The sequence below is a fragment of the Cydia fagiglandana genome, chromosome 19 (assembly GCF_963556715.1).
Source record: "Cydia fagiglandana chromosome 19, ilCydFagi1.1, whole genome shotgun sequence".
NCBI lineage: Eukaryota > Metazoa > Arthropoda > Insecta > Lepidoptera > Tortricidae > Cydia > Cydia fagiglandana.
Window position 1 is genome coordinate 8,301,006 of NC_085950.1, and position 14,454 is coordinate 8,315,459.

A 14,454-nucleotide genomic window follows, 5' to 3' on the forward strand; every position below is an offset into this window, starting at 1 on the left:
GATGAAATACAAGGAAAATAACAAGTAACATGGTTACTTTCTAACATGGTTGAAGTTAAGGGGCCCACTGATTAACAGTCCGCCGGACGGTATGGACGGCGTGTCAGTTGTTCGAAACTGTCAAAATTTTGTTCTAACTGACAGGCCGATACCGTCCGCCGGACTGTTAATCAGTGGGCCCCTTAAATTTTATCAATTATAACGTAACCCGATCCTCCGCAAAGTAACTATTAAACTAAATATAAAGAGCGAAAATAGTCCTATATAATTGTCTTCATATTTAATTTCGAAGCACGCAAAAATATGCAACTACGCCAAATTCCTAAATAATAATCGCGCTGAAAAGTAACTTTTGATATAAATTACAACAAAAATTAGCTTAGAATACTTATAGCCCACACCGTACCAACCATAGGAAGAAGGGTTAGTGGTCTGATCTTAGCCTCTAGCCGCCCAAACGTCAAACCTTGCCAAGCAAAATGAAATTTTATTTTGTCAACACAAAGTTCAAATTAGAATGGAACAGGAGACCTTTTTATAGGTCTCTGGGCGGCTAGAGGTTAGTTTGAATTATCACCCTTGGTAAGAAACCATGAAGAATAGGATATTTTGGATACCACCACAAAAGGTTTGACGTACTGAATTTAATTAAAATGATCACAAATTAAGCGGTTATAATTTTCGTGCGGATCCGCACAGCCCTTCGATGTGAGAACGAGACAGCGATGTCCACGTATATAGAAGTCCCGCTCGCACACCCGAATGGCGTGCAGATCCATATTCATTGAGAAGACCGCCTTAGAGACAATAAAACTGTAACTGTGTGTTTGTATGTGACTGTTTGTTTCCTAAATAAATTTAAAAAAAAAACACAGCGAGCACAGTTATTTTTGTCTACAATTCTGAGCGCCTGCAGAGAAAAGAATATGTTTATTAAACAATTTTGATATTACATTTTCGCAGGCGTTCGTTAGGCCATAACAAAAATAATATTAAATATATTAAAATTTTATAGTTAATTCATCATTCAGAGACAATTTCCATATAATGACACTTTATGTAGTTATATTTTTTTTATTTTCACCCTATTGTAACAGAAACTTCAACATTATTTTAACTAAATGGTTATGTTGAATCTACTTCAAATAAACAACGCCTATTTTTCCAAAAAATGTATTAAAGATTTGTTCCCATTTTATGAATCCTACCAAGGGTGATAATTATCTGAAGATCCGTTCATAATAAAGCGGAAAAACGCATAATAGCAGCAGAAATTAATCCACTAAGGAAATGCCCAAAATGATCTACACAGTGGAAGCATATTGTCTCAGTGATTATAGTCTCATATTGTGATGTTTATATTTTTGTCTTCTTAGTAAAGTTTGGCCCAGGATTGTCTCATTTCAAACATACACAGAGATAATCATACTGTCTTTGTCTTACGCTAGTACTAGCACCCAAAAGAAAGGGATGAGTATAATTTTCCTGGCTCTTACTCACTCACAAGTTGTGTTTGCCAGATTATATGACTCTTTTCACATCTCTTTCTATTCTATCCTCGTACCGCCTACCATACAAAATATTATAACTATAGCCAAGGAAGTTAGAATCTTGTTGTATTTTCAATTAGGTTGAATTTCATTTGTACGAAAATTTTACAGATGAAATGCTACCTACATTAATAAGGTTCCGTAGCCAAATGGCAAAAAACGGAACCCTTATGGATTCGTCATGTCTGTGTGTCTGTCCGTCCGTATGTCAGAGCCACTTTTTTTTTATTACGGTTGACATTCCATCGAAACTGAGTGTACATCCTAATGTACATTGGGCGGCACGAGGATATTCTACTTAATACTTGGATAATATTTGTGTGCTAATAATTTTAAGCATTTCGCGTGATTTAATATGTTGCTGATTATACTACCTTCCAAAATACGTTGTTAAAATTAAATTAAAAGAAAGAAAGAAATTTAAAAGGCCGTCACCAATTTCTTTGACATTGAACAATTAAAATGTATTATTAAAAAAACTGAAATCAAACTAAACAGTTAACAAAAACATAAACAAGAAAATATTAATATAATATACTTAAGAATAAAAAAACATCAAAAACCCAAACTTACCTTTAAAGAAAACGATTCATTTTGTATTTCAAATATTAGAATAAATAAATTATCACTGAAAAAAACGCATTGGCGCAATTTTTGTTTCAAATAACTGGCTAAAACCCCTGAAAAAAAAACACGAGTACACAAATCAGTAATTCCTATTGTCTATGTACTTACCAGTTCAGCAACTATTTTCTTGTCCAGCGGAGTGCCTGGTTTTGTAAATGTGTTTTTCGATGTTGATGATTTTGAGGTCTGCAACAATGATTTTGAGTATGATAGGAGAAAAGCGACGGTTAACAAATACATCTGGTAGAGCGAGCTTTGCTCAGAAAACATAGAAACTCAAAATGCGCTTTTTCCCAGAGATAAGACCTAGCTAGATCGAAGTATCGCATCTGAAAAGTTAAAACCCTCAGCAAATTTCTTCGAAATCGTCAGAGCCGTTTCCGAGATCCCCGAAATATACATACATAAATATACAAGAATTGCTCTTTTAAAGATATTACCAGGCGTGGCTCACTCCGCTATTTCGTCGCTTTGCTACAGGTAGCTAAAAGTACATCCGTTCCACCCCAATTTTGGGGAAAGCCATAAGCCGCGCGTGGCGCTGTCGCCACCTAGCGGCCATATCTGTGCTGATCGTAACAGACGCGTTTTGTTAGAGAGTGAGTCTTCTGTACCTAGTACTATTATTTATTGTGATATTAGATAGATAAGAAATAGGAGAGGCATGATGGTAGGACACCTGATACGGCATGACAACTTTTTCCTAAACATTCTGGAAGGCAGGATTGAAAAGACAAGCGAAGGGAAACCTAGATTTACCTATCTCAGCCAAATGAGGAATAATGCGTCGTATGAGAAAATTAAAAGACTGGCACAAGAAAATCTAAGTGGGATGGGAGCCACACGACACGACACGTGATTTTTTTCGTAATAGTACGGAACCCTTCCTCCGCGAGTCCGACTCGCACTTGGCCGGTTTTTTCTATTTAAACGACTTTTCTATTGGGACAGTGGGTGTGCCAGAGTTTGTATGCTTTATATACAGTATGTATCAAAACAAAGAAAGAGACCCATTAATGTTTAGGTCATACTGAGCAACTTTTACTATGGGACCAAACCCGAAAACGCGGAAAAAAAATTGACTCTCCCATAGGAAATTTCAACATCAGACCAGCAAAATGTATGAAGCATCCAATTTTTTTTCCGCATTTTCGGAGTTGGTCCCATAATAAAAGTTACTCAGTATGACCTAAACATTAATGAGTCTCGTTCTTTGCCTTTCGTTCTGATACATACTTCTTCTTCCTCGCGTTATCCCGGCATTTCGCCACGGCTCATGAGAGCCTGGGGTCCGCTTCACAACTAATCCCATGATTTGACGTTGGCACTAGTTTTTACGAAAGCGACTGCCGTCTGACCTTCCAACCCAGAGGGTAAACTAGGCCTTCTTAGGATTAGTCCGGTTTCCTCACGATGTTTTCCTTCACCGAAAAGCGACAAATCAAATGATATTTCGTACATAAGTTCGGATAAACTCATTGGTACGAGCCAGGGTTTGAACCTCCAGATTGCAAGTCGCATGCTCTCACCGCTAGGCCACCAGCGCTTCGCGCGCGCGCGCGTTCTGATACATACTGTATTATATAAAACCATACCTGGTCAGATTTGACAGTGCGCAGTGCCTTATTGATGTCATTGATGGAGTGTATGGATATGTCGAGGGTGGACGCGTCCTGTTCCTCCTTCTTTTTGGATATCATTGGATTCTTCTTTTCTTTTGTGGGTTCGGGATGCTGGAAATAAGTAAAGTCAGTCAGATAATGCCTTTTAATGCGACTAACGATGTTATGTTCTTACGCTCTTGAAGTCTTAAGGGGCTACCCGAGGTTTTCAACAATTATAAGGCAAACGGTTATCGGTTCTTCAATCTTTTATCTCCGGTTTTGTCCACCGTATTATGAAAAAAATGAATACTTATTTTTTTATGAATTTTTTAAACAGTCTAAAAAAACACTTTTTTCGTATCTAGTTTGCAGTGTAGGATCTTACATGTACGAAATCCACATATTTGGGTTCGTCTTTGAAGTCTCGAAAATCGTGTCCAAGGTTTTAATTTTAAACTAATTAACACAAAAGTTATGGCCAGAAACCAGTTTTTTAGCCTAAAATTCTTCAACTTTGATGCTAAATATCTCGAAGACAATGAACTTTAAAGTAAATATGGGATACTATATTGCTTAAATCCGTTGCTGTTAATATGATAAGCTACAAAAAACATTAGAAAACTAAGGGATTCAGATCGAAGGTCATTGGCGTGGGGGACCCCCTTAAATAAAAAAAACCCCAAGAGACTTGGACGGATTAATAGTTCTTGGTATTATTATATTGGAGTTGGTCCAATAGTAAAAGTTGCTCAGTATAACTACATATAGGGACCGTGCGCGTTGGAGGGTCTGCCATCTTGTGGCCTGAATCGGAAACATATGTGCACATGTAGTCATGTGCATTGCCAAAGCAAGTGCTGCCATCTTCACTGCGCGTGCCTGCGTTCTCGTCGGTACGTTTCCTTGTGCATAGTAGCTTCTGCCATCTTGTGGGCTACATCGGAAGCATAAACGACACATTCACGCTTCGCGCTAAAAATCTGAGGCTCCTATGCTGCCTCTTGTAATTCATGCACGAGGCCTCTTAATATATTCACCCCGTAAATTATTGTAGGTGATTAAAAAAACAGCCTGTATTTATCATTCAAAATCATCACTTAAAACTCATATCCCCTAGCCGCCCAGAGACGTATAAAAAGGTCTCCTGTTAAATTCTAATTTGAACTTTGTGTTGACACAATAAAATTTCATTTTGCTTGGCAAGGTTTGACGTATGGGCAGGTTAAAAGTCAATTCTATTAGCATACATTAGCAAACCACTTAAAATATGGATAAAATGCAACTTTCTTATCAGTTTTTGGAGTACCAAGAGTCTTTACGAGCTGGGGCCCGTTTCTCAAAAAGTGGAAGTCCCTTTCTAACAAAAGCTGTCAAAAAGTGACACCCTATTACAAGTTACAAGCTTTTGAGAAAGGGGCCCCTGGTGTGATGAAAATAATTAGAGATGCAACGGATAGTTGTTTGGCCAGATACCGGATACCGGATATTCGGCCTGACCATCGTCCGAATATCCGGTATCCGGCCGCCGAATATTCGGCCACCGGAACTATACCTACATATCGGTTTTTCAGGTGCGCATTCTGCAGGTTTGACCTATTTCCTAGTAAACGTTCGCGCGGACTCATTTCTAGGTTCGAAATGAGTGCGCGTGCAAGTCAGTAGAATGATTAAATTGTTTTAAAATAATAAACAATTAGTTTACTCCGAAATCAAGCAATGTTACTATCCGGTATCCGGCCGGATAGTAATTCACTATCCGGTATCCGGCCGGAACGTAAAATAATGGCCGGATAGGCCGGATACCGGATAGTAACCGGATATCCGGTGCATCTCTAAAAATAATACTTACAATATTATGATGCGTCAGATCATCCTCCCAATTGTTGATCTGGTCAGCCAAAGCGGCGAGTCTACCGAACTTCTTCCCGTCCCTAGGTCTGGTCTTCGTCTCCTGGACCTTGGGAGGCGTGGACGAGTGGAAATCTTGCTCCGTGCGGTGAATAGGCGAAGACAGGGTTGGGGTGTCTGAAAATATATGTTACGGTTTTATTAGCTCTTGTATAGACAAGAAATTTAATTTCCTACCCATTTTGCACTTCGTCACTTCACCGTGACATAGCTAGGGTTCTAAGTGACAAAAAAAGGTCGAACCTTTTTTTTCTTGATTAAAGCATGAAACTTGGCACAGTTGTTCCTTATATCAAACCAAGCCGATTTCGATCGGTAGCCCGAAGGAGCCCCCCCTCTGGGGCCGGAGAGGGGGGGGGGTCAAAGTACCGCTCGCCCGGCTTCATTCTTAAAATTCTAACAGGCCCCGTTTAGCTAATAGGTCATATTTGGTATCAATTTCGGATAAATCAATAACGTAGAATTCATTTCTGGTATAAAAAATTAGCAATTTGTAGAAAAAAATAAAAAAAACTCAAAATATCTAATTTTTCAAGTTTAATTTTTGTTTCTTATTTATTGTCAGAATTAAACTGCCTGGTTTTTCTACATTGAAAAAATATGATGATAAAGCCTATTTAATGCAGATTTTAAAAACATAACTTTTACATATCTTCATTAAGAGGAAATTGCATAAAAAAAAACTTATATCGTCTCGCGCCGGTGAATATCTTTTTACCGACATCGGAATCGATATAGACAACATCCGAAGTACACACTCTGGAGACCGATTAAAAGTATTGTTTATTGTTGTAGATAGATAAAGATAGAAAAGCGTACAAATATTTTCTTATGTGTCGTTCAGTGAAAAAAGGGACCTTGGAAAAAATTATCACAGAGCCTCGCGTTTGTATAGAAGCATACTCGTAGGTATTTAGTTAGTGCCAACCACTCCATGGACTCCATGGTCGCTGTTCTCAATAAGGGATATTACTGCAATGTTCTGCCGCCAAAGTGCAGCACTACCGACTCTAGTAAATTCATAAACTAACTTATACATACTGTACCTTAAACTGTTTTTTGACAAGTTTTCACAGACAATAAAATATGACATTGATGCATCAAGGCGGTTTGTTAACCAGGGCCTATCGGTAAAAGCGAAAATCGAAATTAAGTTATCTGCCTCTTTATCGAATATGCAAGAGTGATAGAGGGATTAGACAACGAAACTTCGATTTTCTTGTTTCGCGGCAGACCCCCAGAATGTTAGTGATTGACAGATAGTGGTAGTGGCGCTACCTACGCAGAGTAATATTCCCTATTAATAAGAAGTAAACTATAAGTATTATTTAATCTGCTTACTTATTACATTATACCACACTTTAATGTTGCGTCTTGTGTATTAATGCAATTCCTTCCCCCGACACATGAATGGATACATTTCATAATTCACGTATATATGTCAGTTTCAACCATATTCTGGCCACAGCAGGGTTGTCAGAACAGTTTGGAAACAGTCATCTGCTCCTTGCTTCCATTCCCAAGAAGACGGACTGAGCAAGTTTGACGACGAACTAATGTCTGATCCCAAACACCAACCACACGGTACACTGCGCGTAATGAGGCATTTATACGGCTCCCTTTTGAACAGGTATAACATTATACAACTCTTCATTTCAATATCCCGGTGTAACTTGTCTTCTTCAATATTGCACTTATTACCGAACATATAATATCTCATTTTAGTATTTTAGGGGAATGCTTTTAGCCACCGCTATTGCTCCATCTTGTAAGAGCTTGGATCCTTGTAGTAGCATGGCTGAACTCTGAACAGGTTCCATGTTTCGAACTCACTTTTTCTACCCTTTCAGCTGAATGCTCGAAACAGGGGTAAGACTTCAACTCTTTTAGGGTAAATAAAAGAGTTTATTTAAGTAGCTTACAGAATAGATAATTTTATTGGCTTAAAAATAGAATTCCCTGGCCTATTGTGGATGCAATGGAGTGACATGTGATATAATTGAGTTTTCCACTGTGTCAACGTGAGCCCACAAATCCTGTAGTTGGGGAAATATGCGTACGCATGAATCTAGTCTAGCTGCTATAACTACATCGTCTATGTCTACTGTGCTTATCAATACCTTGCAATGACTGTTTTACAGCATCTGCAACTAGGGCCATCATATGAAATGAATCGGACTCTTCATGGTTCTTGGAGTATTCGGAATCTCACGAGGAACATTACTTATAACATGTTTCTCTACACAATTTCGCGATGGCATAAATAAGGACTTATAACTCTTCGAAGTTTTGTCAACATAGTGTCTCAAAATGATTTACCTAGTGCTAAAGAAATGAGTTTCACTAAAATATCAGTGGTTATAAGTGAAGCTTATCATCATGGTAAATTTAACTCTTATATCTATCGGGCTCTGAAACACCAGGAGTCTTACTCGTATTCCAAGCATTCTCTCGATCGACCTTGTAATACTGTAAGCTCAATAAGACTTGTGATAATAAGACTAGATGATATATATATATGATAATATGTATTTGATAAATACACTCAAAACATCCATAGGTAATTCAGGAACAAGCTTTCACGATAAACACAAATATATGCCTTCTAGGATTTGAACCGGGTTCCCCATTTAATATATGGTGTATAAAAGTGAGATCTAAGCATAGACCCTTTTTAGCTTGGCCGATACAAGGATTCAAGCTCCTACAGGATAGAGCAATATCAGTAAATCTAATAAATAACATTCGCCAAAAGTTTATTATAACTTCATATGATGATATGTGAAATAGCCTTGTAAAGTGAATACCTTACTGATAAAGCCGTTGCTAAATAATAAAAAAAATGCCTGAAATAATTCTTTACTTGAATAGACTATTGAAACAGAAGCAGCCTTATCAGGATAGAATTATATGTTTGGGGCTTGGGGGCAGACGTTAGTTCCTCTTTAAACTTGCTCAGTCTGTCTTCTTGGGAATGGAAGCAAGGAGCAGATGACTGTTTCCAAACTGTTCTGACAACCCTGCTGTGGCCAGAATATGGTTGAAACTGACATATATTATATACGTGAATGATGAAATGTACGCATTCATGTGCCGGGGGAAGGAATTGTTTTTTAATACACAAGTCGCAAAATTAAAGTGTGGTATAATGTAATAAAAATATTTAATAATACTTACAGTTCTTATTCATTGAGAATAGCGACCATGGAGTCCATGGAGTGGTTTACACTAATTAAATACGAGTATGCTTCTATACAAACGCGAGGCTCTATGATAATTTATTCCTAGGTCCCTTTTTTTACTGAACGACACATAAAAAATAGTATTTGTACACTTTTCTATCTTTATAATAGGATCTATAAAGGATCTACAACAACAAACAATACATTTAATCGGTCTCCAGAGTGTGTACTTCGGATGTTGTCCATAACGATGCCGATGTCGGTAAAAAGATATTCACCGCGCGAGACGATATAAGATTTTTTTATGCAATTTTCTTTTAATAAAGGTAAGGACAAGTTACGTTTTTAAAATCTGCATTAAATAGGCTTTATTGTCATATTTTTTATATGTAGAAAAACCAGGCAGTTTAATTTTGATACTAAATAAAAAATAAATATTACACTTGAAAAATTAGATTTTTTAATTTTTTTTAAAATTTTTTCTACAAATTGCAATTTTTTTATATCAGAAATGAATTCTACGTTATTGATTTATCCGAAATTGATACCAAATATGACCTATTAGCTTAACGGGGCCTGTTAGAATTTTAAGAATGAAGCCGGGCGGAGCGGTACTTTGACCCCCCCTCTCGGGCCCCAGAGGGGGGGCTCCTTCGGGCTACCGATCGAAATCGGCTTTATTTGATATAAGGAACAACTGTGCCAAGTTTCATGCTTTAATCAAGAAAAAAAAGGTGTTTGCACTTAACATCCTCACTAACAATAGTATGAGGTCTCTAGCGACTTTCCTTACAGTTCTTCGTTCGGTTTGTTCTATTTTCCTCTTTATCACTCGTGCACATTCGAAGCATAACCCTCTATCTTTTGCCGCTGCACATATAAAAACCGGCCAAGTGCCAGTCGGACGCGCGCACGAAGGGTTCCGTACCATAATGCAAAAAAAGGCAAAAAAAAACGGTCACCCATCCAAGTACTGACTCCGTCCGACGTTGCTTAACTTCGGTCAAAAATCACGATTGTTGTATGGGAGCCCCACTTAAATATTTATTATATTCTGTTTTTAGTATTTGTTGTTATAGCGGCAACAGAAATACATCATCTGTGAAAATTTCAACTGTCTAGCTATCATGGTTCATGAGATACAGCCTGGTCACAGACAGACAGACGGACAGCGGAGTCTTAGTAATAGGGTCCTGTTTTGACCCTTGGGTACGGAACCCTAAAAAATATATTTGGCTTGTCGCGAATATTTTTGACGAGCCGCCACTGTAACCCAACTAGGGTGTACTGTAACTACTTTACATTTAGACTTTTCATATAGATAGGTATAGTTCGACGTTCGACTTTTCATATAGTTCGACGTGTTACCTTCCCGTTACACTTACGTACGAGTTTACAAGTGCGACAGGGACACCTCGAACGTGGTTCGCGGTAGGCCCTCAGTCTTTAGAAAGCAGTGTCATAGTGACACACACAGGCACACACACTATCAGCCTTTATCACATCCTTCTGATTTTTACGAGTTTAGCTTATTGGTCATACATCCGGCTGTTAGAAATGTTAGAATGTTTTTACATGGCATCATTCAACATTTTACTTTGATCTGATAAAATTATATCAAGCAAATTAAACTTTTTTTTAATCCTTGTCAATAGCCACAAGTTCAGTGCCTCATGGTTAGCAGAGTAGCCTATGAACGCTAGCTACTCCAGGGGTGTCACATGCGCGGTGTACCTTTGCAAAACTAACTTTGTAAAATAATGTATTTATACTGCAAAACGTAATTCAAGACCAAAAAAAGTAAGACAATGTTGCCACTGCAATAATTTGTTTGTAAAATAGTAAATTCCTTTTCGTTAATAATCACACTAGGATAATTTATTTATTGGTAATTTTACTCCTACTATTTAAAAAGTACTTTACTTATTTTTACATAAATACAAGACGCGCTAGTAAAAAGTGCCAACATTTTCTTACTTTTTTTGGACTTGAATTAAGTTTTGCAGTTTAGTTAGCTTTTAATTCAACGGCCCCCAACAAAGTAGAACTTTTTTGTGGAATGGCCGTAAAACAGAGAGACAGGCCAGCTTCTAGCCTCACCTGAATATAGGTTCCCAAGTCGGTCCAGTCTAGATTTGTTCCTCAAGTTGTTTTTCATGCCGGTCTTTTCAGTCTTGTGCTCCACTTCATCAAGGTTCGTCTCCAACGGACGTTTAGAGGTGTCATCTGAAACATATTGCCACCAAATTTACATAAGTATACCTTATTTGATCCCTTAGTCGCGAAAACCGGTTCGCTTGCACCTATGATTTTGTGTGAGCGTAATTTTTTTTAATATGAATTAAAAGCTAAATCTTATGCTGTTAGTTGAATAATGGTTTGTGATTAACGAAAAACAAAATGTAAAAAAATACTACAAACTACAAATATGTATATATTTTATAATTTATTCATTTTGCTTTACCTATGTCAATGTGTGATCAATACAAACACAGAAAATTATATGAACACAAATATAAACATATCAATAACTTCAATAACATCAAACTTGTCTTAAAGGGCCTCTGCATGTTAGCTTTAGCCCCACGCAGTCCACATACGCCTCCCAAAGGTCCAAGACCCCATGCTCCAAAGATATGGTAAGACTTTAGTAAGTATAAACAAATCTAACAACTCCAAAATCCGTATTTATACGGTACTTATAAAAACAATGAAAACTGACCTCTGGGATCCATTTTTCACATTCAACAACCACTTACTAACCAAGTGCAAACAAACTACTGCAAATTACTTTAATACAGATTCTTTAAGCAATTAATAATTATGTTTACACAAACAAACGAGGCCTTCTCATTAAATTGAACATTTGCTAATTGTTTTCTGGTATTATTTATCAAGTAAAATGAGTAATTCAATTCCTTATACCCTATACCCTTACAGCATAAGAGTTATAATTGCCTGGCAATTGCCTTTGGAAAACAAAAAAGCATTGACATTAGAGATGGCACAAATAGTGGTTTTGGCCGAATACCGAATATTCGGCTACACTATCGGCAGAGATGATGATGATGATGCAAGCAAAAATTAACAAAAAATATCTGTATTTATGAAAACTTCCCAAGAATACAATAAAAATATTAAATATCATGATTTGCGATTGCACTTCAACTAAGCAATTTTTCTTCTTAAATACTCGGTACTCGGTATTCGGTTGAATAGTACGTAATATTTGGCCGAATACCGAATAATCGGCAGAGTGGCTGAACAGGCCAAATACCGAGTAGTTGCCGAATATTCGAATATTAGTGGCATCTCTTTAAGGAAATAAAATTGATAGACCCTACTTATTGGTTACTCAGACTTTGGACTTTATTTCATGTTCCTCAAGAGTTAAATTTGTTTGAAAGTTTCTTTGACAGTGCGGGAACCAATGTTGTAAATTTCATGGAAATTAGTATTGTTTGATTATCCATTGTCTATAGAAGGAAGTTTCTTACTTGAGTATTGTTCCTATTGGGGACATGTTTTTGCTAATGTTTGAGGCTTAGTTAAAACGAAGGCTAACTTAGAATAAATTCTGTAATGTTAGACAAGAAAAGGGACATTGTACAATACAAGAAGTACTCCTAGTAGGTGAGGAAACCTGCATACATCTGCGAAGAAATTCAAAGGTGTATGTGAAGTCCCCAATCCGCATTGGGCTAGCGTAGAGACTATAGTCCAAGCCCTCTCGCGCACGAGAGGAGGCCTGTGCCCAGCAGTGGGACGTATATACGCTGAAATGATGATGATGATGACAAGAAGTACTCAGGTTTACTGAAGTAGGATGACGAATATAAACTATTCCTTGAAAATATGATGGGAAAGGATTATTCACTAAATCTGTAAGGACTAGTCTATTTTGTTGTTTAGTAAGGTTTAAAAAAATGTAATCATGGATAATCTAAGCTAATTTCACATTTTATTTTTATTTCAAAAAGTATTTTCTAAGGTGTTTAGGAAAAAAGTGATCTCAATGCAACATGTACAATTTGTGAACTGTGTCTGGCATTGTCTATTAAGTAATAGCAATTGTACACAATAGAGAATACTTTTATATTTTAAAACGAAAATATAATAACAATTAACAAATCCAGTGTCGGTTTTAAACTATTTGCCTCCATCGGATCCTTAATTACTTTGGACACATGGGCAGAAAAGTGCATTCTAGTTAACATGGTGGATGGAGGTTGTGACTGACAGGAATCTACACAGCTGTCTATTTGTAGGATGGCAGAAAATCGTGCGGAACGTAGAGCCTTGGGGCACAGAACAATACCTTATTTGGTCACCACCCTCAGTCAAGAGCAGTGGTGGGCAAAGTACGGCCAGCGGGCAAGTACTGGCCCACAAAAGGTTTTTATCCGGCTCGCCGCTAGTCCTATGTACATAATAATTTGTATATGGCATTGGCCCACGAAAATCTCAAATCAAAATAAATTTTTGCTGCAATTCAGGCCCTCCTCCTAAGTTCTTACACTTTCTGGCCCTCATGAAGAAAGTTTGCCCACTACTGGTCAAGAGGAAACGAGGAAGAAGAAAAATAACAATAAAGCCAAATAAACTCACCTTCAATTTCTTTCACAACCACTCCACTCTCTTTATTATAAACAACATCAATAGGAGCATCTCTTTCTTCCACTTGTACCTCAATCTGTATGTCGTTTCTGTGCATAATGTTAATCTCCACGGACACGTCCGAGTTTCGTCTGTTGACACTACCACGTTTAGGTGTACCAAACTCTTTTTTCGTCACTATAAAGTCATTTCGAGGCTTTGCTACTGTATCTGCCTTGCTGCTCCTAGGCGATCTAATAGGAGATTCCGATTTCAATGACTCTCTTGAAGATTTCCTCGGCGACGAGATAGAATCTCTACCTTTACTAGGAGATTTCGTCGGCGTAACGTCCTTTTTCAGAATAGAAACGTTCTCGCTTAACGGTTTACGTCTAGGTGTTTGACCGGAACTAGCGAGTTTCTGGTCGATTTTTTCCTGTCTGGCTCGTGCCCGCTCTAACATGCGCTGCAAATAAGCCAGTTTTAAGTAAAATCACTTGGCCTTCACAGATCTACGACCGATAAAACGAAACTTACCTGAGTAAAGGGATCCATGATAAGTTTAATATAAACTTGTAAACCTTCTTTATATTCAAACACTTAGGGTCACAAATAACATAATTATAACACTTCTTGTATAATGTTCTACAGCAGTAGAAATCAATTAAATTAGTTTTTGAATCAAATTAAATAAAGCTTTCCCCGTTGAGCGTTTGATTTGACACCACAAACCGAAATATTTGAATGGAAATGTTTTGCGACTGATCCGGTAGGTAGCGCGCAAGCGTGATTGATAAGTTTCGTTCAGAAATTGCAACAATAATAAATTGACAAACGGATCGAAGTCATGTAAAAAATGTTTAATTTTATGAGAGTTTGTAAGATTTTTATTTATAAATTGTAATAAACTCAACTACAAATATTTTCAGGAAAAAAGGACCATACAAATACAATACAAATGAAATAAATAACGATTATAGTTGGCGA

The 14,454-nt window shown here is 37.3% G+C and overlaps 1 protein-coding gene across 1 annotated transcript; it reads right to left on the reverse strand.

The window, feature by feature from the left end:
• Positions 1-2,221: 2,221 nt before the first annotated feature.
• On the reverse strand, positions 2,222-14,218 carry LOC134674210 (anillin-like). Its single transcript, XM_063532269.1, has 7 exons — positions 14,005-14,218; positions 13,480-13,933; positions 10,972-11,097; positions 5,631-5,806; positions 3,773-3,910; positions 2,286-2,363; positions 2,222-2,230 (listed from the first exon to the last, which is right to left on the reverse strand). Exons 1-7 carry the CDS (start codon positions 14,020-14,022, stop codon positions 2,222-2,224), a joined length of 999 nt encoding a protein of 332 aa, XP_063388339.1. The 5' UTR covers positions 14,023-14,218.
• Between the last annotated feature and the right edge of the window lie 236 nt (positions 14,219-14,454).

Coding starts and splice junctions, on each gene's coding strand:
- LOC134674210 (XM_063532269.1), bottom strand. Junction 11,098..13,479: donor GGTTGTGAAAGAAATTGAAG/GTGAGTTTATTT, acceptor AATATGTTTCAG/ATGACACCTCTAAACGTCCG. Junction 3,911..5,630: donor ATCTGACGCATCATAATATT/GTAAGTATTATT, acceptor ACTTATTTCCAG/CATCCCGAACCCACAAAAGA.